General features: G+C 44.7%; 1 protein-coding gene across 2 annotated transcripts in view; it reads right to left on the bottom strand.

Annotated features, from left to right (window-relative positions):
* PLPPR4 (phospholipid phosphatase related 4) overlaps positions 1-12,536 on the bottom strand; it is a 38,020-nt gene extending 25,484 nt beyond the window's left edge. Inside the window, exon 1 of one of the 2 annotated variants that reach the window (XM_066625724.1) lies at positions 12,045-12,536. In XM_066625724.1, coding sequence (XP_066481821.1) covers positions 12,045-12,536 — 492 coding nt within the window. The remainder of the gene's footprint in view (positions 1-12,044) is intronic. The other variant, XM_066625725.1, reaches the window with a different exon arrangement.
* Positions 12,537-25,560: the final 13,024 nt, after the last annotated feature.

Below are 25,560 nucleotides of genomic sequence, written 5' to 3'. Positions count from 1 at the left end.
TCCAAACTGTTAATATGTCAGTTTCGTCTAGTCACTAGACGAAACTGACATATTTAGCTGACACTAAACTGACACTGAAACTGACACTTTAGCTGCTCTTCAGGCATGCAGCAAGAAAACTGACGAAACTGACTAGACTCCAGCAGGGGCTCCATACATTAAAGGGGGTGTCTGTCAGACGCTTCCTTCCCCCCTGGTAGATCTCCGGGCCTTGCTGGGTTTCAAAGTAGCTCTCGAGCCAAAAAAGTGTGAGCACCCCTGCTATAGGGGATATGATTGGGCTCAGCATCAGAATGATAGGTAACCCCCTAAGGAATACTCACATGTTGTACATAGGGGGTGAGCAATGTCCTTCCCAAATGAAACCATCTCAACAAAAAAAGAGTATCTCAAATCAATGGAAATCAAGCAATTCAGGATGTAAGTCAACAACAGATACGCCTCTTTGAGACGTTCTCAAATTCAGCTAGCGACAACTCCAAAAACTCCTGGAATGGGGACATCCACACTTGGTAATTGTTCATTGGCTGCAGTGTCAATACCAGCCCCTGTGCCGCCTGGGGCCAGGACTGCAATGTACTGCCCCCGTGCTACCCCCCTAAGGCCTTTCTGGAGGCCTCAAGAGGCCTTCTGAGGCATCCGGAAGACCTAAAACTTCCTAAAGACTTCAGTGATGTTTGTAGGTTTCCAGAGGCCACATAAAGCCTTCTGGGGGTCGGGAGGCCATTGGCAGCCTCCCTGGGCCTCAAAAGGCCTTTCAAAGACCTAAAAAGAAAAATAAACAAGCAGTGGCAGGGGAGGGGGTTGTGGTACCACTCAGGCATTTGGCCCCCTTGACCCACCCAAGTACACCAGAATGGCTTCATACACCGGACCATGTGAAGGCTCCCACCAACTATTCCCTATAAGCAGTGCCTCTCTGGGCATACTTATTTCAGAGATTAAAAGCAAGCAGCTATTATGGCTTTTCTCCAGTCATACCCAGAGAATACTACTGGGGATAGTATTAGTTTTGCAGTTAAGGAACGTTCTGTATGCTGAAAGGCACTCAGCGCAGATTGGATTGTACTGGTGTTTTGGGGACTGAAACGTATATTGTACCTATTGAAAGCTAACATTCTGATAGGCTTTTAAATGTTCACTACTTTTAAAAAACAAAACTGCTTTTCTGAAACAAATCAGAAAATTGCAATGGACATCACAAGAAGAGTTGTCACATGCGCAATCCTCATGTTCCATAGTGCTTTGCATTAAGGAGTCAAACGCCATCCAGATTTCATCTGGGCAACGGAAGGGTTACATACAGTATATAATTTTTTTTTTTACCTCTTGTATCCCAGCAAATAATCTGTGCCCTTGTAACTTTCTCTGCAACATGGCCTAAATCCCATTCCATCTGGAGGATAAAAAGCAGACTTCTGCATATTTAGACACAAGCCCTTTCTTTTCATTTCAGTATGGCATAATGCAATAATAACAAAGGAACCTTTTGATTTGTTCATGATAATGAATTACCCAAAGAGGTTATGTTCCTTTAATATCCTATAATCATTGCCACATTAAAAAAAAATTACACATGATTTCGTTCTTTTGATATGTCCCCTCCTCCCTACCCCCAAAACACAACTTGTATGCATCAACCTGTATATATATATGTGGAACCTCCATTCATTAAAGAGATGTGTTCACATAAATAAGCTAGATACCTTAACAGAAAGCCATGGAGCAGAGGAATGGCACTGCATACAAAAGAGTTTAGGAAAAAAATATGAAAGGGACTCCAATTGTTACAGCATACTCCAGTGGTCTTCAACTTTTTTTGTGCCAAGACCCCAATCAATCAATCAATCAATCAATCAATCAATCAACAGTGAGACTGGGATTAATCCAAACCCCTCTCCTGGGAGCTTATCTGTCCATCCCGCACCTGTCACCATCCACTCCCTGCCCCGTAACACCCTCCCAGCACTATTCACTGTAACACTGAAATATTCTTATTAGAGAGAGCAGAAAAAGTTACCCTGAAGCCTGGCACTAGTGAAAGCTATTTTAGCACAATTGCTATGAACCTGAGCAGGACTGGGGCATAATCTCCTTGGTGCCTGAAGGAATTAACTTCTCCCTTTACCTGGTAGAGCTCTAGTTCAGTGGTCTTCAATCTTTTCCATTCCTGTAAGTTGCCACAACCCCACAACAGAGGCTTTGTGATCCTGTTGGGGTCCAGAACCCAAGGTTGAAGAACACTGGGGTACGCAACTGAAATGGGCCAGCGTTTCAACAAATCTGTACATAATCAGTGAAAGACACACACACACACACACACACACACACACACACACACACACACACACACACACACACCCCCTCCAGAACTATAGAACTACAATTACAAGAATTCCCTGGAAAAACGAACTTGCTGCTAAACCAATGTCAGTCTTCAATATAAATATGCCCTCTAAGTATCACTTTATATCACAAGTTACAGACCTAGAGAAAACTTTAAAATATTGAAACCATGGTTTAAGACCAAGTGTTGCACCATTTTCATTTTTTTTTTTTTTGCAGACCACCACATGTTCTTGTTTTATGGACACAATATGGCAATTTCACCTGAAATTATTCTTGCTAAATTGCTTCCTTCTATGAACCCTTTGTTGCTCTATTAATCACATTCATAACAGATCTTTCATCCTCCTCAGCCTGCTGCTAGAATGAAAACAATTTTCTGCAGACATCCTGCTAGAGGCTTCTCTGTGACTTGCTCAAACACTTCCCTCTATGGAACCTAAATCTCTTTCCTTGATTCCATTTATCTTCCTTACATTCTTTGGCAGCTGGACTATAGTCACTTGTACTTCTGAACAGGTAAGGAGGCTTTTTGTTTGTTTTAATATTTACACCGAAATGTGACATGTGTTTTACAGGTTTGTCTCATCAGCATGTCAGGGAAACTTCAACGAAACTCCAGATCAGAGGTGTCAAAAATAAGGTCTGTGGGCCGAATTAGGCCCCTGGAAGCAGTTTATTCAGCCCCCATAGTTATAGTTGGGCTCTCCCAGCTTGATCATTGGGCTCCCTTGAAAACATGAACAAGGTTTGCACATTTTCTCTCCTGTCATTTGCAGCTAATGAGTTTCTACAACATCTCCACTAGTAAGTTTACCTCTTGAGCCCCTCCACCATTGAAATGTAACCACCAACTCTGTAGTACGTGTATGGAGCAGGTGCTGAAGACAGGTAAACATTTCATCATAGCATCACAGCACATCAATCCTCCCTCTGCACAAGAAGAGGATTTGGGGAAAGGTGAGAGGATTCTCTGGACCCTGCAAAAGTTTTAGCACTGGCAGAAATGGTACAAAAGGCTCCTTATTGTGGCTTGGGGCCAGTGGCGTAGCTAAGGGGGTGCAGGGGGTAGCAGATGTACCAGGCATCAAGCTTTAGGGGGCCAACAAGCTGAGCTTGACACTAGTGATCAAAATTGTGAAAATCTTGGTATGTATGAATAATACCATCATGCTATATATCATTGGAAAGGTAATTTAAAGCAAAATGCAAAAGCCTGGGTGTGATGTCACTTCTGGTTGAGACATCACTTCCAGGACAACATTTTGAGCTTGGCACTGGGCTACACAATCATTAGCTGCGCCACTGCTTGGGGCATAACAGAACAGATGGTCTGTCCTAGAAGGGATGAAGGAAATGAGAGATGGAGATGGCCAGGGAAGTTAACTGTGGCAAGAGTGAAAGTACATAGGAGTTCACTCTTCTGAGTGTCAGCTAATGCCATTAAAAGGACCAGCAAGTGGATTTGTGGCCTATTTCCTAGAACACCAAGGCTCATAGGAATATTATTCCCTGAAACTAGATCAGGTTGATTCAGAAATCTGAATGGCACTAGCCATTTTCATTGTTCAGACAAGATGGAGTCCTGCATATGACTGATTCTAGCACTATCACATTTTCAATCTGACTTGCCAAAATGGCAGTGGCCCTATACACTGCAACTGTACAATCTTATAAAAGCAACAGAAATTACTACTCTGAACATATACACAGTCAGTATAATACTTTTTTCCAATACCAACACATTAATGTGTTTAAAACTGTTTTTGTACTTGAGTTTCATAATTAAATAAAACATTCATCATTGTATCAGAGTCACTAATACATCTGTGTGTTAATTTGGTAAATTGTAAAAGATGCATAGGTCAAAGGGGTGTGTCTTTCAGACTATCAGTCCTTAGTTCATATGCACATTCACTTTCAATTTGATTCTGCTTGTCAGGAACATGTGGGTAGTGACACCAGATAATTATGTTAGCAAGTCTGCTAGCATATAATTTCCTCTTCCTGGGACGACCTCAGCCTTAAAGCTTTGATGCAGAAACAGGATGAAGTTTGCCCACAAAGATGGCATAGGAAAACACCAACATCCTGTCTGTCATTGTAGGATCCTCAAGTATAGTTGCAGAGGTTGAGCATCCAGGGGCATATCTAGGGTGAGGCAAGTGGGAACATCTGCCCTTAGATGTAATTTAATGGGGGCATTGGGCACAGACTTACTCATGTTCTACCAATGGTGCTTTTCTGCACCACAGCCAATGGTGCATTTTTGCACCAGTTTCTGGGGAACCTCTGTAAAGAGGCAAATGCCTGCAGAAAAAATTCAAGGTTTTTCCATATACCTAAAACAGAGGCGTTACAAGTATGCAATACTAGTAGGAAAGGGAATCATTTGTTAAAGTACTGTCCATGGTGCTGACATATAGATCTTTAAATCATAGTCTGAAGCTGACTTCACACAAGACAATCTCCAAACAGACAGAGAAAATATTCACTTGGTGGGACAGGGCTGGCTTCCCACCCCATGATCTCCCCTTCTTTGTTTGGACAGGGACGCAATTTCAATGTTTGCCACGGGAGCCATTTTCTCTAGATATGCTGCTGTGAGCATCTCAGAAGTTCTGAGGCACTTCTTTTTGAATTGTCATAGATTTTGCATGCCCAGCAGGACTCCAGACATTCCTCAAATCCTTTTCACACATTTCCAGCAATCTTTGGTACACAGCAGTCAACCCTCTGATATCAAGCTTATGGGATCTGGTTCCTTCCCTAAAGCACAATATTTCCATGAACCTCTTCAGCACATTGTAAATCCTTCACCCAAAGAGACTGCAGAGAATCTCCTTGTCAGAACCACTTGGCATATACAGGTGACCAGGCTATAACCATAGTAGCTCCAAGAAATGAGTAGGGCCAAGGGAGTTTTCCCTAGACTAAGTTCCTTTTCTTATTTTAAAAATCTTTATTTATTTTAATTGATACACACAAACATACAACATACATTTAGGAGTGCTAAATACCATATACCTTTACTAATTGATCATACCATATCTCCTAATCTACTACTCATCTACTTCAAGCTTTTATTAATTTATCCATTTATTTATATAATATATAATAAATTTTCCCTAATGCCCTATACTATATTTTCTAAATATTCACTTTCTATCAAGCGTAAACTAACTTCAATTACTCATTAATATTAAAACAAAATAATCTAGTTACCAAAATATAACATATAAAATAATTCTTCCATCTATTTCTGACTCTTCTACTCATTTATATATTTCTTATATCATATATGATAAATTTTCCTAATTCCCTATAATATATTTTCTAAATATTCACTTTTTATCATCTCAACTAATTTAATTACTCATTAATATCAAATAAAAATAATCTAATTTCCAAACTATTATAAAACCAACCATCTCTTATAATGTATTCTTTACCATTCTCCCATCTAATTTTCCAATATTATGATACAGCATGGATCTAATAAGGAGTTCACACCCTCTTGGGGTGACACCACTAGTGACCAAAACTGTGGAAATTGTAGTTTTTAGGAATAATACCATCTTGTTATATATCATTTGATGTGTGATTTACTGCAGAATGTAACAAAACAAACGGTGTTGAAATGTCTGTGTTCAATCAAAAGTTATAGCCAAATAACCAGAAAGAGAAAACACAACTGACTTATGTCACAAAATGGATTTCCTTAACTAAATGATCAATGAGCCTGAGTGTTCTGAGAGCGAATGAGGTATTATTATGACACAGCATGGAACCAATAAGATGTTGTTATGAGTCAGCTCCCTTTTCCATGTATCAGAGCTAATACTCGAATTCCTATTCAGTTGTTTGAATGCCATTAATTAATTAAGGGCGCAATCCTAACCCCTTATGTCAGTGCTTTCCACGCACTGGCATAGTGGTGAAAATGGGGCACGTGCTGCATCCTGCAGTTGGGTGTCACTCACGGAGTCCTCCTCAAAGTAAGGGGAAGTTTGTTCCCTTACCTCAGAGCTGCATTGCCCTTATGTCAGTGCTGGAAAGGGGTTAGGATTGTGCCCTAAATTATTTTGTTATAAGGGGGAAAATTTATGGGCCCCCAGAATCAAATGACCTAGCTACGCCACTGCCTCTGCCTACCTAAGTTGTAAATCTTATCTGCCCGTACCTAGCTCCTTCATCGTGTATCCTAGCTATAAATCTGTTTTCTTTTAATTCCCAGCTACTTCAAAGTCTTTGCCTACTTGTGACCTATAGTATTGTCTTAGATCTGACTGCCTCAGGTTTGGAGTCCTGCTGATCTGTGGACATAAGCTGGATGAAACGTATTAAAGGGGTGCTCTAATGCTATTCCATCTCCAAATGAAAAGCTTTCCTTCATAGGAGGGGAGTTTGGCTTGGCTCAGGAGTGGTGGTGGTTGTGTTGGTTGACCAGCAGCACATATGTATCATGTTTGGAAAAACCTCTGGCAGGTTGGAGGACAGGATTGCATTCACTTACTAAAAATGAACTTGGTAACCATGACTTTGTAACCTTTACGATTAAGACATGAAGCCAAACTTGTTGCATACCATATAGAACTTGGCCCTAGTTCTCACCAAGCTTGTTAACCTGTGTCTGGGCCAATTCAGATTGTTAATGTGGGCTTACCTGAATGAATGCATTCAAAGATGCTTTACAGGTAGGCAGAATGCTGGTTCGTTCTTTTCCTTTTTTTTTTAATATGCTTGAAATTATGTCATGTGTTCCTCAATTAATCTTACCTCTGCCTAACAGTTCTTTGTTTGCCCTGACAAATCCACAAAGCCTCATCTAATGTTCAAACATGCTGTGCTTAATATAGGCAAAAGTTATGAAAGTTACCCAGTTTAAATAAATCTGTGTATACTCAGATTTGCTAAGAGCATAATCCTAACCAGGTCTACTAAGAAGTAAGTCCTATTTTGTTCAATGGGGCTTACTCTCCGGAAAGTGTGGTTAGAATTGCAGCCTAAAACTCCTTTCTGTCTGTAGGTCCACAGACAAATTCAGTTCACCAGAATGTAAAGAAACAGAGGTGTGTGCATGAGAATGTGTGGTCAAAGAGTATTAGATCCAAGAGTGAAATATGGCTGGTCATGTCTTGCTGATGAATGATAACCACCTTCCCAGAGTAGTTCTGACAGTAGTACTGTGGGCCCTCCTTATCCATGGGTTCGGCATTTTCAGATTTCAGTATTCACAGGTGCTAAACCTGTGCCTGTAGGGCTTCACAGAACCTCCCAGACACATCTGGAAGGCACTTTTGGTTGCTGGTGAATATTGGAAGTGCCTTCTGGAAATGTCTGTGTGCAGCCTCCCTGCACCTCAGAACACCTCCCAGAGGTGACCAAAAAACATGACTGCATCCAGGAGGTCCTCCCTGAAGACTTAATTAGCCACAGAAATCAGTACCTGTGAGGGGTCCTGTGAGGGGTCTTGGAACTGATCTCCCCTGTATTATATCAGAGGCTCACTGTAATTATCTAGAGTCACTCAGACCACGGAGATTCAAATGAGAGAATCCTATTAAGGGACTATTTCCCTATCAAGAATAACTCAAGGACCTTCCCCTTCCGTAAGGTCCCACTTGAGTAAGTGCTCTCCCCTTTGCCTACAGGTACATTATTTTGACTTCCTGCAGGTTTTTTTTTCACTTGTTGTCTCCTGCTCTGTGTCTATCTAAAATGCACATACTGACATTTCTTCTTTACCTTCCACCCTCCAACCTCTATGACTGATTTCTTCCTACTCCTGCTGGCTTTTGTAAAAGAACAGCCAGCAGAGAGAGAGAGAGAGAGAGAGAGAGAGTGTGTGTGTGTGTGTGTGTGTGTGTGTGTGTGTGCTTTTCTTTCACAATTAAATGTAGCAAGTCTTATTATTTGGTTACATGGCATACAATTCTGTGAGCTAGTGCTTGGACAATGAAATGAAGTCATGGCTGTCAGAAGCCATTTTTGAGTGGTTCCATGTGGATGCTGCTGGAGTGACAGCAGCCTCCACATATGCCCTGATAAAAGAATCTTAAAATAGCAACCCACATCTCCTCCTCCTCTCTCCCCAGTAATGTATAGAAAGTAAAACACATGACAGGACATCATGGCTCTGTGCTTCCCTAGCTACCACTGATGGAAATTGAAGCACAATGACATCATGTCCCATGCATTGCCTGTCCATCAAGGAATCTAGTTTCACCCTTGCGTTACCCTAACCAACAGAAGCTGTACCCCATAGTTCACCCTTCTGTCTGTCACAGAAGCAGCCATGGCTCAGCTTCCTTCATACAGGTGCAGAGCACTTGTATGCAGAAGAACCCAGGTTCAATCCTGGCACCTCTAGTTAGAGTGTAGAGGGAAGAGGGGATCTCTGGGACTTCTCCTACAGCAGGAGTGGTAAAGTCACCACCAGGAATATTCAGGTGCTACCTTTCAAACTTTTTTTCCCAAATTACTATAACTGAGAAAACGCAACAGGCTCAGCAGAAGGCAAACTGACAAACTTGCCCAGGGACACACATAGGCACACATAGGCAATTGTCTCCTATGCAAATGTACCTGGAATAAGGCCTACTGAACACATAGGGACATTTCTGAGTAAATATGCAGAGATCAGCACTCTAATATATCTGTTATATCGTATTTACCTGAAATTTTTAAATTCATTTTTTCAATTTTTATACAATTGTTTTAAATTTTTGCAACCCACTCCAAGTGTTTGGGATTAATGATTCAGATATTTAATGAAACATAAGTAGGATTAAGTTGTGGAAGAAGAAAACACTCATAAAGAACTTAAAGTTGAGTTTTTGTTGTCACATAGTCTTAGTGGGGCATCAGCTGCGGACCTTTGCAGCCCCACAGCCGGGGCAAAGCTCTGCGATGGCCCCCCCCCGTGGGCTACTGCCGCCCCCCTGGGCAGAAATCTGCCCCCCTACTCACTAGAGGCTCACGGAGCCTCGCGCAGCCTCCACCTCTGGCAAACTGGAAGCACAGTTTTCGCCCGTCGGGAGCCTCAGAGAGGCTTCTGTGGGATGCCAGCGCCTGGGGCTCTTGCCCCAGGCAGGTCTATGATAGGCATATGGTAGGCATGCAACTGTGGGGCATGGCTGTGGGGTGTGTGTGGCATGAAAAGCTCCTGCACTTCAACATTTACCACTGCACCACTAACTGGGAAAGAACCCCACTGAAACCCTGGAGAACTGCTTCAAGTTGGCATAGACAATATTGAGCTACATGGACCAATGGTTCGATCTACTATATGTGCTTGATCATGTTGCTTAGCTACCAGCACCATTTTTGAGGGGTATTTGGAAATGAGCAAACAACAGCACTAAGCTAAGCAAAACAAACATGAAATATCTGAGCACTCTCCTACAATAAAGTAATTAGTGTCTTGGAATTCCCCCATGCCAAAATACGACCATTTGGGTTGAAACTATCGGCCTGTAATGGTTAGTTAGTCAGGTAGTAGTCTCAGGGCTGTTCTACCTAACTGAGTGAAACAAGGGAAAATAGAAAAAGTGAACTTTTTAATCCACAAATTCAGAGATGCATCCCTTCCTTTTTTTCAAATGGTAAGAGAACCAACTTATCAGCTCTGAAAAAGTATGAGACCATCATGGGTATAGCTGTTCTTCCCATACAATAAGACTGCTGTGGAAAGGTCAGAAAGGGCCTGCTTAGACCATTCTGTCCACTACCATACTTGTACCACAGTAAGAATCCAACTTCCTTCCTTCTCCTCTGAACATCCCAACAGGTTTTTATTTCTTGCCTATGACCACAAACAGAAAATCTGTCAGAAGGTCTAAAAAGTTGAAATAACTCTCACCCTCCCCCCCCCCCCCGGAACTTGAGAAATCTTTGTAGATCCCTGTTAAATAAGCCTGTATTTCAATTTATAGTTATGATTCTCTCTGGTTAAAGCTTTTTTTTGACTAGCCATACAAACTGGTATGCAAGAAGCCAGGTTGTGTGAAATGGCTGTTTGCTCTCCTGTACCCAGTCATCCAGGTAAGTCAACACAAGAGCCATTCTAAGGAATCTAGCTGGCACATTACAGGGCTATTACTTACCAACTACAACTCTGCAAAGTTCTCCTGCAAATTGCCCCTAAAGCAAAACAGGTTGAATCACTCCAACCTGTCTTTCTTCAAGAGCCCTGTCCTCACAAGGATAAACACTGCTCATTTAGTAAGCTGTAAAAAAAAAAAAAAAAAACAACCATATGAATCTGCAATGCTTTGCACTCCTTGGCTGTACAGAAACATGTTGTAAATGCCTGTACACCTCACCATTGCCAGAAAGAGGCAACATGAAAATACAGAGTGCTGGTGAGAACTGGAGCAAAGTACAAGCACAACGGCCATAATAGAGCATTTGTTGTGAACAGGAAAAGATACACTCTGAACCTCATTGCTCGTATGAAGAGATACAGCACAGCTTTGACTACAGATGGGAACAGCATCCATGAAAGCATCTCACCTATACCTGGACACCCACCAACAATACCTATATGCTAATCGAAATCCCACACTGATGATTTGATTTCCTTGCCCTCCGCCTCCCATGCCTAGCATGTCATCTTTTTCATTTTCTCTGATAATGCATGCACAGCGCATGCACGCACATCAGAACCCCCCTCCCCATTTCTTCTCCTGGAACATGCCTTCTTATTGGGATGATCCTGTGCACGTGATATGATCTCATGGAGCTGCCCCGTCCCTTTGCAAAATTACCTTCAGTGTGGATGAATGATTTCGTTTCCCCCAAAACGGAGGAGGGAGAGAGAAGGAAGTGGGGATTGGAGCAGGCAGGTCTGCACTTGGAGGGCTTGCTGGTGATGCTCAAAGCAGCCCATCATCACCCTTATCTTTTCTAGGAAACCAATTCATGTACATGATCCAGAAGGAAGGAAGGAAAAGAGACTCTCCTCCCCCCCCCCCATTAAAGATGAGATCAGGAGAGACCCAGTTTTCAGACCTGAATGGCAGACATGATGAGCAAGGATCTTCCCTGACAAGACAAGGGAAAGCCTACCAGCAGCATTCAGATAGCCAGACACACAAACAAACGACGGGGAGAGGATCGATAGAGAGGCTCAGGGCTACCAGTGGGGCTCTGCGGGGGGGGGGGGGGAGGTCGATAGAGAGGCTCAGGGCTACCAGTGGGTCTCTGCGGGGGGGGGGTCGATAGAGAGGCTCAGTGGGTCTCTGCTGGGGGAAGGGGTCGACAGAGAGGTTCAGTGGGTCTCTGCTGGGGGAAGGGGTCGACAGAGAGGCTCAGAGCCAGCAGTGGGTCTCTGCTGGGGGGTGTCCACAGAGAGGTTCAGTGGGTCTCTGCTGGGGGAAGGGGTCGACAGAGAGGCTCAGAGCTAGCAGTGGGTCTCTGCTGGGGGGTGTCCACAGAGAGGTTCAGTGGGTTTCTGCTGGGGGAAGGGGTCGACAGAGAGGCTCAGAGCTAGCAGTGGGTCTCTGCTGGGGGGTGTCCACAGAGAGGTTCAGTGGGTCTCTGCTGGGGGAAGGGGTCGACAGAGAGGCTCAGAGCTAGCAGCGGGTCTCTGCCGGGGGGACGCTCGGAGTGCTCAGAGGGGACGAGGGAGCCGATGGGGCAGGAGACTTGCCCGGGGGAGGGCTCTCTCCTCCCACCCCCAAGGCCGGACTCACCTCCACGAAGTAGAAGCAAGGCAACAGGGTGACGCTCTCCTTGGTCACTTTGCTCTTGGGTCTCTCCTTGGCAGACATGCCGGCGGCGGGCAGCGGCAGGGGCAGAGGAGCGGGCGCGGGGAGCGAGTTGGCGGCGGCGGCGGCACAGGCGCTCCCCGGCAGCCTGCCTCGCCTCCTGCCCCAGTGCCTGCCGCTGATGTCACATTCCCCGGGGGCCACCTCCCGGTAGGGAAGGAGCGCGCAGCCCAGCACCTCCTCGTCGCGGTGCAGCAGCAGCAAGCCCTGCTGGCCCCCGGGCCGGCCCCCCGCGCGCTCCCGCTCGGCCAGCAGGCGCCGGCTGGCCTCCTGCTGCTCCAAAGCGGCGGCGATCAGAGCCTCCTCCTGGCCCGCGCCGCCTCCCAGCCCCGCGCCCGCGTACAGCCCGCCGCCCTGCCTACAGCGAGCCGCAGCGGCCGTCGCCCTCGCCAGCCGGCTTCTTCGTGCAATATTCATAGGGCTGGCTGACGTCAGGGAAGCTGCTCCCTGCGAGAAGGGACGCGGCCCCCTTGCCTACATGGTGGGGCTGCGGGAGAGTGAGCGGGAGGCAGCCCCGGAGCGGCCAGAGGCTCTCCGCCGCCTTAACCCCTTCCCTCCTGCGCGCACAGCACCTCCTGGCGAAGGAGCAGGGAATGGGTGGGCTCAGCCGCGGCAGCGGGGCTGCAACGGGAAGTCTGGGGGAGGGCGAGCACGTGAGAACGGGCCACCGCTCGCATTACCATCTTCGGTGGACACCCACGGGGCTAGCCAGCGCATGCCCGAAGCTGCAAGCCCAGCCCCAGGCACAGCTACTCACGAGTCAGCCCCATGGGAGACACTGGGGCTTGCTCTCGGGAAAGCGCGGCTAGGCTTGCAATCCTAGCTGCACTTTCCTGGGAGTAAGCCCCATTGACTCAAGTGGGACCTGCTTCCGAGTAGACCCGCAGAGGATTGGGCTCTGGGACGCGTGAATGCTACAAACGCGTTTGCCGATACATCCGTCCATCACACTCACGCACTGAGGGCTGATTCATGCTAACATCATGCTCTTGATTGGATGCCCACAGCCCGCACTGATGGCCTAGTGTGTGTGAATGGGCCATCACGGATATATTACAAAACTTCAAGCCATTTCTGCCCAACGTTGCATATGCACCACAGGGATCGAATGTGTGTACACCTGTGGGCTGGGCAGGAATGGGTTAAAAAGGCCTCAGGCAGCTTACAAAATAAAATAAAACCACGTGGTAGAGTGACTGGAGATGGACGCCTCAGGCGTGTACACTGGGTGAAAACCTTGACTTGTTTCTGTGTAAGGTGGGAAATTGTCCCAAGTATGGGAAAGGGCAGTGGAGAGGGTTTACTCAGAAAACCATGGGTCTTGGACCTAGGTCTGCCTGGGAGTCATGCAAACCCCCAGTCCCAGATGGGTAGGGCTTTCTGAGATTTTTTGAGTGAATTGTATTCTGTGCATGCTCAGGAACACCGTCATCTTTATTATCAACTAACACATTCCAAACCTAGTATTGAAAAGTGAATCTCTACCATCGGGCAATCCTCAAAGAATGCACATGTGTACAATTAGAATGATATACTAGTTGGTGGAGGGTAATTTAGCAAGGCACCCTTTCCAATTTCAGCAGGGGTGATGCAGATATTTAAATCATAATTGAAAAAGCTAGAGAGAAAAAAAAGAAAGACTGGCTTAAATAATTGATGCAAATCAAATTCCCCATGTTGAAATTCTTCTATTTCCTCAGCCAGCAGCAGGCATACTCACTGGTTGCTATAACAATTAAAACATATTGGTTTGCAACTGATTACAGCTTTTATGCAACCTAGTGGAAAGGCAGGCCATATATGGAAAGATTTGGTAAAATTGGCGAGAGGAACCATGACTGTTTCTGCTAAGCATTTGCAAATATACTTCTAAATGTAATACTGCATTGCCTAGTACAGTAATACTGTAGTCTGAATTTACACACTGTAAGATTTCTTCAGTAATATATAGTAGAGGTATCTCTTTTTCTTAACACCTACCGTGTGAATAGCTCAACAGTGGTAATACGAAAAGGGAATAGGCTGAACTCTGTCCTTTGGAAACCATGTGCTCTTACCGGAGAAACTCATAGTCCAGATCCCCAGATCCAGAGAGAGATGCCCCTGCAACCCAGGGGTCACCATCAGGCAGTTCAAACTGCTGTTTGTTTTGTGCATACACACACCTTACATCAGCCACTGTCCTTAGCTTGGTAGTCATCTCTTCCAGGCCCTCATGGTTTTCCACATTCCAGAGAGACCTCAATGAACCTAGCTTGGACCATTGTCTTACACAGCAGTTGTCACACAGACCACCCCATGCCCTATTGCTCTTTAGACTGTAGTCAATAATACTTCACCAGTATCTGCATCAGTTCATATCACCATGATATAGTTGTCATGAGTGAGCGTGCTATTTCTACCTTATGTTTTTGCTTTGGGAGAAATGGCAGCTAAAAGAGTTTGCCACACATAAAAAATAATGACCCCTGCAATGGATGACCCCTTCTGGTGATCCCCTGATATCTAACTGGCTCCAGGTAGTTGCAGTTCCTTCAGATTCAGCCTCCACTGAGGCTATTACTAAGTGGATACTAAGGTGCTAGGCAAGTCTGAGCCTGCATTTCACCATTCTGTTTTCTGCAGCACACTAGAGAGGATGCTCTTTCTTGGGCAACTCTGCCAGCCCATCATCTTGTGAAGAATTGTGGTGGTGACCAAGGATTCAATGGAAGATCTGAGAGCTCTTTCTGAAGGAACTTTTCCAAAAAATGGCTTTGGGTTAACGACGTAGAAAGAGGTCCAGAACAGGGCCTAGGAGAGGGGGGTAAGGAGGTAATTTGTACCCAGGCCCAGGGTCACAAAGGGGGCCCAGGAGCCAAAGGAGGGGGCATAGAAATTTCCTGGTATCTTACATTTTCCTATATATTCAGACTTGTTGCCTGCTTGGGATACTGGAGACAGTACCCCAAGCATGCAGCTACTGGCAAGCCACATAGGAGTGTGTTTGGTTTTCTGTATTACTGTATCTATCTGCCAATGTCACGTGGGTAGGTAGGCCAGGGCTCAGAAGACTTTTCCAGCTGTCTCCACCCTCCCCTCACCCTGTTTTGCCCCTCCCTGCCCCATTCTGCTTGCCCATCACCACCCTCCGCTGCTCTGTTTCACCCCTCCCCTTTGCAAAGGAACCCCAAAGAAACTTTGTACCCCCGATAATATTCCTCTCAGAGGCCCTGGTCCAGAATACTAATTGGTGGGTGCACTACCAACAGAGCGGCATCAGTAATGTACTAGGATAAGCATGAAGCCCAGATCTCACCATGGAGATAATAAACACCCTTTCCCAAATGCCTTGCATCCCTACTGCTTTAGTCCTTCTTCAGGAAAAAATGATGGTAGCATTTTTTCTGAAGACACTGCAGAGAGAAAGAACTAGCCAGCCTAATAATGACACCCAAGCTTTGCCCAGACATCACAAAACAGAAGGGTAGCATTTAATCACTGTTTTCTTAAGCAGTGATAATTTATCTCCTTCTGAAGAATGTTGCCCCTCTCTGCCTCTTGTATAGGTATATTCAGGGCCATTTAGGAGGAGCTTAAGAGGAGGCGAAATGCCAACTTCTGTTTGGAAGAGAGTCCTTTGAGATGTGCTTTCCTATCCTGATGAAAAGTTGACCAAAGTAAGGAACGGTCTTCTCTTATTTGGTGTTATCAACATTGCAAACTTTGTAAAATATGGAATCACATGATAATTCCTGGGTGACCAATTCCAGGGTTAACTCACAGCTTACCATAGGTCAATTATTTTTTTACCTTGATTTTTCACCTGTCCGGTAAGGGTTTCTTTAACGTATAATGCATCCCTAAGTAAGTACCTCATAAGTATGCTTAGGATTGCAACCTTGGTGAGAAACATGCTATTTCTCTTTCCAATGAATTCACAAGGTTGGCAGGTTTTTCTTTTTGGCATCCCAAGATACATTGCAGTGCTTAATAGAGATCCGTGCCCTTCCACTCCATTTTATTGATCTAAAGTACGCACATCTCCGTTCTTTTTCTTTATTTGATTTTTAAGGACTTTCTGCTACTTCCTCTTTGCTTTCAAGTTTGATCAGACTTCTCCCATCCACTGTCCCCTTCCATTTTCTTCTAACCCTAACCCTCCCCTCTAGAAGTCTCTTCAGTGAATTATAGGTTGGCAACCTTTAGTCTCGAAAGACTATGGTATAAGCCTACAGCACCCATAGTCACAGCCGGTCTCCCATCCAAGTACTAACCAGGCCTGACCCTGCTTAGCTTCTGAGATCAGATGAGATCAGGCATGTGCAGGGTAACAGTTGCTGCTCAGTGAATTATCCACATGTCTATTTCTTTTGTTTCTCCTACTCTTCTTTATCCTCTCCATCTTGTTTTTCATGCCTTCCACCCCACTGAAGGGGCTTTCATGACCAGTGTATCACAGAATCTCTTTTTGGCATGACTGCTTTGATTCTTTTTAAATGACTGTTCGGCTATTCATTTGGCATAACCCAACCTCAGATACTGTTGTGCAAGAAGTCCAAAGATGTCTCCCATGTTCTTCTCTTTCAGCATGGTTGAAGCCAAAGTGCGGCCCCAAGTTTGACATCGTGGGACTTACTTTTACATAGTATGATCTTGGAAAGTGTCAGGCTGTCCAGTTCCTCTAGCAGGCAGTTGTGCTTCCATATAAAAAGAAAAGTGTAGATTTGGTGATATTGTACATGTGCACTTGCACGTGTGTGCGTGTATTAAAAACTCTGTCTGATATGTACACTGGGGATAAAGAGAAAGTTATATGCTGGTGAATGTGGGGGGGGAATGGTTGCCAATTTTAATCTAGCAGAGTTCCTGCGCCTTTAATTTGCATAAAACAGTTCAGCAGTTGCATGAAAAAGCAGGCATGTGAAGCTTTTCCTAGCATGCAGAAATGGGGAAAGCATCACTTGCTGATGCATTGCAGTTATGAAAGACACAGGATCCCACTCAGAGAATGAATTGCAAACCCAAGGAAGAGTTGTATAAGGCGGGCAGCCCAATCCTGAGCTCCCTTGGCACACAGCTTCAGCGGCACCGAAAACGGCTGTTGCCGGATGCTGTGCGCCACGGGCTACTGCAGGCAGCACCTCGGGAGAAGGAGACTTTCATCCCCTGCTCCCAGGTAAGGGAAGTAGCCCTGCAATGGCTCTACTCAAGTTACCCCCGACCAAAAGGTTTGCTGTAGTGTAAAGGCGTTCACGTAGGGTGTTGAGCTCCACACAAACGGACAGGAACGCTGGCGGTAAGCTGGCGCGCACTGTTCAGGATTGGGCTCTCAGTTCACACAAATAAGCAGTCATCTTAAGAATGGGGATACGGCAGACAGTATTGAATACTGGAACTTACTGATATTAACAGGTTTAAAATAATATATTGTTATATATATTAACAGGTTTAAAAGAGTGCACTGTTATATATATTATATTGTTATTCATTTGGAGCCTACAGAATAACACACGCATGCTTTAGATCCTCCTTTGTGGTTCAACAGAGTGTTTCTTCAGAGTGTCACTGAGATGACCAAAGGCAATGGAGGACAAGTAAACCTTTAATTGTTGTGTGGAAGAGGGAGCATTAAAAGATATACCTTTTCTGACCCTCTACACGGCATGCTGGAATGTCTCTGCTGATATTAAGAAGAATCATCAAGGTAGCACACTTGCAATTCAGAGTTTTGAAAGTTGTAAAAACTTGTAAAATCAAAGAAGGAAAGTTGCGGACCTTTCCTTCCTTGGTTTATCCACCTTCCACCAGCACATCTGAACTCCTTGTTCAGGAGTTATGGCATGTAGAAGAGCAGGCTGGAGGGACGGAAGGGTGGGAGAAAGAATGAGGTGGAGCAGCCTTGGCTGCCTTGCCTCCAGCTTCATCAGTGATCTGTGATGGACGAGATCATCCCATACGTGTCTCTCTGTGCCTTAAGGTTGGCTGGAGAGGCCCTGTGCTAGATTGTTCTGACTTGGAAGCAGTACAGCATGTGGTATCCAGAGCCAGGATATTGTTGCACCTTTGCCATTGAAAACATTGCCAAGGGAGGCCCATCTGCGTGTTTTTGTTTTTTGTTTAGAAAAGAAATAAAGATTTTCCTTGTATGAAAAACGGTGATTAAACTGGCATTATTGTAATATGTCACTATGAGTCTTATTAAAATTTACCTTTCTATCTTTTATCTTCTCTTTTGACATTTTGTAGGGGAGACTTTAATAGTAATTGTGTCTTAAGTGCACTTTTTGGTAGCTTTCATGTGAAAGTGGCTTTGGGAGCTGCTGAGTATGCAGAAGCCTCGCTGCTCCAGAGACCCAAGGTCAGGCAGTTGCTCCCAGGAAATAACGAGGTACAGACACAGCAATGCTCCACCACCAGATGTCCTTTTACTGAAGTATGTACAATACGTACAGGGCTGAGGCAGCACAGCAAAGCCAAACAGCAAAGGTAGAACTTGCCACAATCTCCGATCACCAACTCCACCGACGTAGCTTCCTGCAGACATGCCACATAACATCTCCCATACAGTAGCATGTACAGGCTCAAATATATACTGGCACTGGCCAATGGGAAGTGGGGTATGATCTGGTGACACTATGACTCATAGTCTTGTGACATGGTATTGCAGGCTATTGCATCATCCATACTATGCCCTGTTGCATCAGCCAATCCCACGATGCAACAGGGCTGCACTGTATGCACTCAGGCCAAGACATCGGGGCCTAGCCTTGCCCTATCCAGCCTGTAAATTCATATAGGCCTGGGGCATATATCACAACAGGAGCTATTTTTTTGCTTTGCCTTGGGAGCCATTTTTCAGAGTACGTCACACTACTTTTGTGGTTTAATCTGAACACCCCACCATTGAATAAAGCACAATGCTGGAGTGGGGTTTAGATGCATTGTGGGATAGCTAAGGGGTAGAGAGAGGAGAGCTGTCCAAACTGCTGTCTGCCCAGTGCCTCAGTTCAGTGAATGAATGAATGAATGAACCTTTATTAGGCATAGATTCAGTTCAGTGTTTGTTGGTGCTCCCCTCCCAAAACAGTATGGGGGAAACTGACCATCTTTGGGGTCTGAGAAGGAATTATTTTACTTCAGTACCTGTTTGGCCTTTGTTCTTTTCCATTACAACTATTCCACACTGCTGGGTGACGTGGATTGGTCACAGCTGGCAGGGGTAGTGTGAGAGGAGAAGCAGTTTGATGGGCACCCTGAGGCCTTGAAGGAGTGGGTGGGTTCTTGAGCCTAAATAGTGCCAGGAAATTAGAGCATGCTGATCTTTTAGGCATTGTGGGCATCATAACACTGTAGCCTCCAAGGCTGACTGACCTTAAGGATGTTGGACTTCTTGACCTGGAGGTGGGGGTGGAGTTCACGGTGAAAGGCAGAGACCAGAATTGGGCTTGTCCATGGCTGTGGTGGTGCTTGGTGGGTTGGGTGGAGGAAGTACTCCACCCAATACCATTAATCAGCCCATGCTGCTTTGGTGGGGTGGTAGTTAATGTTATATTGCTGCAGATTATGCTGTAATTCATACAGTTGTGGCCCTTCAGCCCACTAACTGCCTTGTGCTTTATTTGTGGGAGAGGGGCAAGGCATGGAATGAATGGATGAACAAATTAGTGAATTAATGTTAACCATATGGAGGGAATGTTCAGGTAGCAAACAGTTTGCAGCTGGTTGCTTGAAGCGCCATTGCGCTAACTGGATTTGCCCCACTTGTCAACTTTCAGTGCATTGCTTGGATCCTGACAGTCTGACTTGTCCATTGCCATAATAGCAGTTCTCCATGGTAGCGAAAGGAGAGGGTGCTATTTTGATTGAGAAAGGGGCAGTGCCTTGTTTTCTTAACTTATGTGGCATGGTGCACTTGTTCTGGCATCCTGCATTGTTCCTGCCAGGATGCTGAAAGAAGCTGACTCTACCAGGAGCAATTGTTTCCATGGTGAGATGTGTTATTTTGGGAGAAGAATTTTATTGTGGGCACAAACCGGAAGCCTTGTCTAAGCTGCCATTGAACTTAATGAACATGTTGCTTATCAGAGCTGCACTGTATGAGCACATTCTTATTCCTCCCCATCTGTTCCAGAGAGAGAGAGAGAGAAAGAGAGAGAGAGAGAGAGAGAGAGAGAGAGAGAGGGAGCGAGAGTCACTCACATATTCTAGATGTGTGAGGAATTAATTTTTTGGAGCAATGTACTGAATGAGTCTGCAAATAGCCATGTCTGTTCATGTAATAATGCAACATAGGATTTGTACTGCACAGGATTCATACATTAGCACAGTAATCCTTACAGCAGCATGGTGAGGGCTATAAGGGCTCCCTATGTTAAATCAGATCTAAGAAAGTCTCTAGAGATTCTAACCTTCTGGTTCCAAGAGTAGCCAGATGGATGACTCTGGGTAGTTCCTAAACAAGGCGTGAAGGCAGTAGCCCTTCCTTATGCTCTGTCACCAGCACCTGGTATTGGTACAGGCTTCATTGAGCTTTCAAGGTGAAAAAAATGGAAAGACCCATCCTCCATGATTTTTCCCCAGTCTTTTCTTTTTTTAAAAGCCCAATCATACCTAACTCCCTGCATGGTGATGTGGAACCCAGGTCTCCCTGCTTCTAGTCCAGTGATTCCCAACCTTTAGAAGCCCACAGACCACTGAGGCAAAAATTGGAATCATCATGGACTACATGCAATTCTCCACACCCTTGTACACAAAAAATTTTTAAATTTGTAATAATTAGAGAAGATTTATAAGAGATTTATTCTATATACAGAAGATGTGCATGCTGCTTTTGTTGCTGGCTGTGGGCTGTCTGTTCTCCACCCTCTCTGGTAGTCCATGAGGAAGTGTCTCCCAAGTGAGCAGTCCCACATGAACTACCAAAGAAGGTGGAGATCAGATGACCCGGAGCCACAGCCAACACTTCAGCAACCTGCGGGGAGCACTTGCTTAGCAAGATGCTAGAAGTGGTAGAAGGAAACCCTTTTTCTGAGCCCTTGCAGACCACCTGTTCCACAGACCACAGGTTGGGAACCAGTGTTCTAGTCCAACCTTGTAATCATGACATCACATTAGTTTCAGAAGTGTCTATGATGGCCACTTCATGGTGTGTCTGAGATCCAGGAGTTACTAACTCAGAGGTTACATTAATGTTGCAAAGTGAGTGCTCTCATGGATTAAGTTTCCAGTTTCTGGAGGGCGGAGTGCTGATGTCCTTGAAGCAATTTCACTCCCAAAGCAGCCAAAGGTTCCAGTACCTCTAAAAACTAAATTATGGCTCTTTTTTGTAGTCTGGGTCTGCCATTTTAGTAGTCTGGAACTGTTAGACTGAGCATGTCAGAATACTAGAATAAAGGATGTTGATTGCAGAGAGACAATATAGTCATGTGGGTGATGGCAGCAGCAGTTATATTAACTTTCGGCTTGCTTTTTCAGCTGAAAGGATACTTTCAGTTTGCTAATGAAACTCCTCATTGCTTATTAAATTCATAGGCAGTCAGAGCAATTAATTAACATGTGTGGGGAGGCTGACACTGTCTTAACAATTAAGGAAGTAGAAAATAAAGAGACCTAGGCTGTTGAGCACTTCCTAATAACTCTGCAAAGTACTTGAATGAATTAGGATGGCTGTCATTTTCTTTAGTGGAACTTGGATGTGTCAGTGGCTGATCATGCTTGAAAATGAGCAGCAAAACCTTGCCAGCTTGCAGGACAATTCTTGCCCTTGAGTGAACACTCACCTTTATGCATTTTCTGCATTGGCTCTATCAAGTATGACTGCTGTGCATGTGTCTCTTTTAAAAATGGCAGCCTTGAATGCAGAACAGGTCAGCAGGAGGGCTTATGTTTAAATGGTTTTGGAATGCTATCCTGATTGAACTATATACTGTTTTTTGGGCTGGGTGCCATGGTCTAGCTTTTTTACCTAATGAGCCTAAACCAGTCTTGAAGGGGAGGGAGGCTAACATCACCACACTAAAACTAAGTTAAAAACTGAAAATCAAGAACTAAAACTCAACCTAAAAAGCTAAAAACTAAAGACTGAAAACCAAGCTAAAAACTCTGAAAAACCAAAACCACATTTGAAGCTAAAAACAATGGATTAAAACTGAAAAACAAATAAAGGCTAATAAACAAGAAGCTAAGAACTAAAACTCTTAAGATCTTCAATTAAAAACTGAAATCTGATTTTTTTTTTTGGTCCACAACTTTGGTGAGCTTCCTCAGAAGCCACAGTTTTCCTCAGGCACTAGAATTTGGTGCTGTTCTAAAACAGGTTGTGACTAATTACCCATTGAAAAAAGAACACTGTCATCAGCTGCTAGTCATACCAGGCTCCTTACTCTTACCAGTAGTATTTTCCAGGGCTGGTAACCATGCATTAACTCTCATTGTTTCTTCTTTCCTGTTCAGATTTTAGCTTGGTTTTCAGTCTTAAGTTTTTAGCACTTAGTTTTAGTGTTAGATTTTTAGTCTTAGTTGTTTAGGTTGAGTTTTAGTTTTTAATTTTCAGTTTTCAACTTCAGTCCTCAACTAGGTAAGTGATTTTTTCCATGCAAAAAGGTGGTGGTAAAGAATACCCAGCATTACTGTTCAGTGGATTGAGAATGGAAAAGGAGTCATCAGCTTCCTGCTGCAACTCCGGAAGTAGCTTGGGCTTTTGTAAGATGGTGGTTGGAGTATTTGCAGTGAGTGGCTCTCTGGGCCATAATTGTTGTCACACTGAAAAGAAACAGTTTAGCTTCCTGCATTAAGAAGTTGATGCCTATCCTTTTGGAAGCTAGAGAACACATCTACAAGTCCTAACCAACTCCCTAACCAACCAACTAATCCTAAGCAACTCCCCCAGCACTTCCCCTTTTGACTGGGCTGCAGGGACTGGGGTGCACCCTCCTGTCCCTGCAGCAGCCGTCCCTGGCTGCGGGGACCTGGGTGCGAGCGCCTGCAGGGCTCCTCGGGTCAGGGAAAGTGAGAGTGGGGTGATCATGCTCCACTTCCCGTTTTGCGGAGGCGGAGACTCTTTCGTGTCTGCAATTCTCAGCGGATGCCTGTTTGGCAACGATATGTGAATGGCCTTCTCTGTGGTGGTGTCCAGGTTGTTGATCTCCCTCTCACAGGAGGTGAAGACGGTGCCCTCATTGGTTGAATTATGGCACCGGCTAAAAACTTCTTTGTTCCATTGGCCTTTGGTGTATGATTTTTGTTGTGTATGTGCTTTCTATTGCAATTTTTGATCCTGTTGTTACTGTCTTTGTTTTATTGCTACAGTTGCCTCATGCTTTATGTTTTCAACTTTTTTTTTGTAAGTTGCCTTATGGAGCTGGGGGAGATTGCAGGCTATAAATTGTTTAATCCAAAAATTATAATGAATAAGTTAAATGGGTACTGTAAGAGCAAATGCTCTTGTGGCTGTTCTTTGAATACTTTATTTATTTATTTATTTGAAAAATGTATATCCCACCTTTCCCATGCCAAAGCAAATAGATGTTTGCTTGAGATGTTGCTCTGATCAGCTAGTGGTTACTTGAGTATTCTCTTTTAGGCTTAATTGACATATGTCTTTCAGGCTTAATTGACATATGTAGCACTTGCATGTACTGCGTTTGAATGAATCTACATCATGATATCACAGGAGGTCTTCCAAGAGTATTGCTAATCTGAGCTGTGGGCAATGTCCAAAATTAAGCCAGAACTACGCATTATGCTCGACACAGGATCACTGACAAAAATGTACCTCAGGTTCTCCCCTCCCCTGTTGGGTTTAGGCACACTTACCCATGTTGAATGACATCATTATGTTCTGTGCTTCCATGTTCCCAATAGCCACAGTCAATGGCCATTGGCTATTTCCTCACATAGGTGAGGAAATGTAGGAAACAGTCTGAACTTGAGGTGGAAGAGGCTCAGTGCAAGCCTGCCATTTGCAGCAGTGGCCCCATGTACCATGTAGGTCTACCTTTTGCTGAAGTATGTCTCAAGGGCAACTGAGAGCAGACTAGTCGACTGAGTTTGTCACATAATATGGTAATCCCCACAAGAGGTGCATTATGGGAGTTGCAGCCTGCTGTGCAGAAGCAGCCTTTTGGCTGAATGTTGCTGTTTTGGAATAGATGCATTAGTCCTGCAAAGCGAATTGGGGCTCAGCTGGATGCAGGACAGTTACTTATTTCACATTCTTGTACGGAAATAGGCATTTGCTCAGGGACCACTTACATTCAAAATACATCATCCTAGGATTCAGCTGCATTTTCACCCCCCCCCCCATTTTCACAACTTTTCCACCTAAAAACAATACACTTTTAAGTCATTGCCTTCAAAATTGGCGGCGGCGGTGGGGGGGACGGGGAGGAAACTATTGTTCTTGTAAACAGCTCACTGAAATAATTGCATTGCATGCTACTAGAAAAGGCAATCTAGGGCATTTTACCAAGGGGGGGGGGGATCCCTGTAGGATATGTGAATATGGAATTGTTGAATAGAATTGAGGGCAGTTGTCAATTATTAACATTTACATTAGCTTTTAGCAGCTTCCCTTCTCTCTCCCTGTGAAGTTTTCTTCTTTTAGGAAAGAATTCTCAACGTTGGTTCACACTGTAGACCTCAGGACAGCAGGGTAGAATTCAACCGAATCCCAAAAGTTCTACCGTGGGACATGATCAGGATCTGTGGCAGAGTTCTCTAGAGAGCACAAGGAAGGTGAGGTCTGCCTTCAAGTGACTGCTTCTACGTCCTTCAGTTATTTCTCCTTTCTCCTGCAAAGCTGTGCCCTCTCATGACCTTGCCTTATAGTTGCTACATATGTAGGTCAATGTCTTAAAGCAACGCTAGTATATGCATACAGTAATTTTATCTTTGGGATTATGGAATTCAGTCTAGAACAGGGGTGCCCAAACCCCGGCCCTGGGGCCACATGTAGCCCTCGAGGCCTCTCAATGCAGCCCTCAGGGATTCCCCAATCTCCAATGAGCCTCTGGCCCTCCGGAGATTTGTTGGAGCCCGCACTGGCCCGAAGCAACTGCTCTCAGCGCAAGGGTGACTGTTTGACCTCTCGCTGTGGGATGAGGGCTTCCTCCACTGCTTGCTGTTTCACGTCTGTGATGCAGTAGCAGCAGCAAAGGAAAGGCCAGCCTTGCTTTGTGCAAGGCCTTTTATAGGCCTTGAGCTATTGCAAGACCTTCATTCATTCATATAAGTTTACATAAATGAATATATGAAAGATGAACTTATGTAAATTTATTCAAATTTTAAATGTAAATTAATTCTTTTTTCTCCCCGGCCCCCGACACAGTGTCAGAGAGATGATGTGGCCCTCCTGCCAAAAGCTTTGGACACCCCTGGTCTAGAAGAGAAGCTTCCAATAGCATAGCTAGAGGGGGGCAAAATGGTAAGTACAGTACTGCAGGCAATACAATGTGCTAAA

Source organism: Tiliqua scincoides, chromosome 4 (genome assembly GCF_035046505.1).
Source record: "Tiliqua scincoides isolate rTilSci1 chromosome 4, rTilSci1.hap2, whole genome shotgun sequence".
In the NCBI taxonomy this organism is placed as follows: domain Eukaryota; kingdom Metazoa; phylum Chordata; class Lepidosauria; order Squamata; family Scincidae; genus Tiliqua; species Tiliqua scincoides.
The sequence above is the reverse complement of the archived record's forward strand: the minus strand, read 5'-3'. Positions and strand labels throughout refer to the sequence as shown.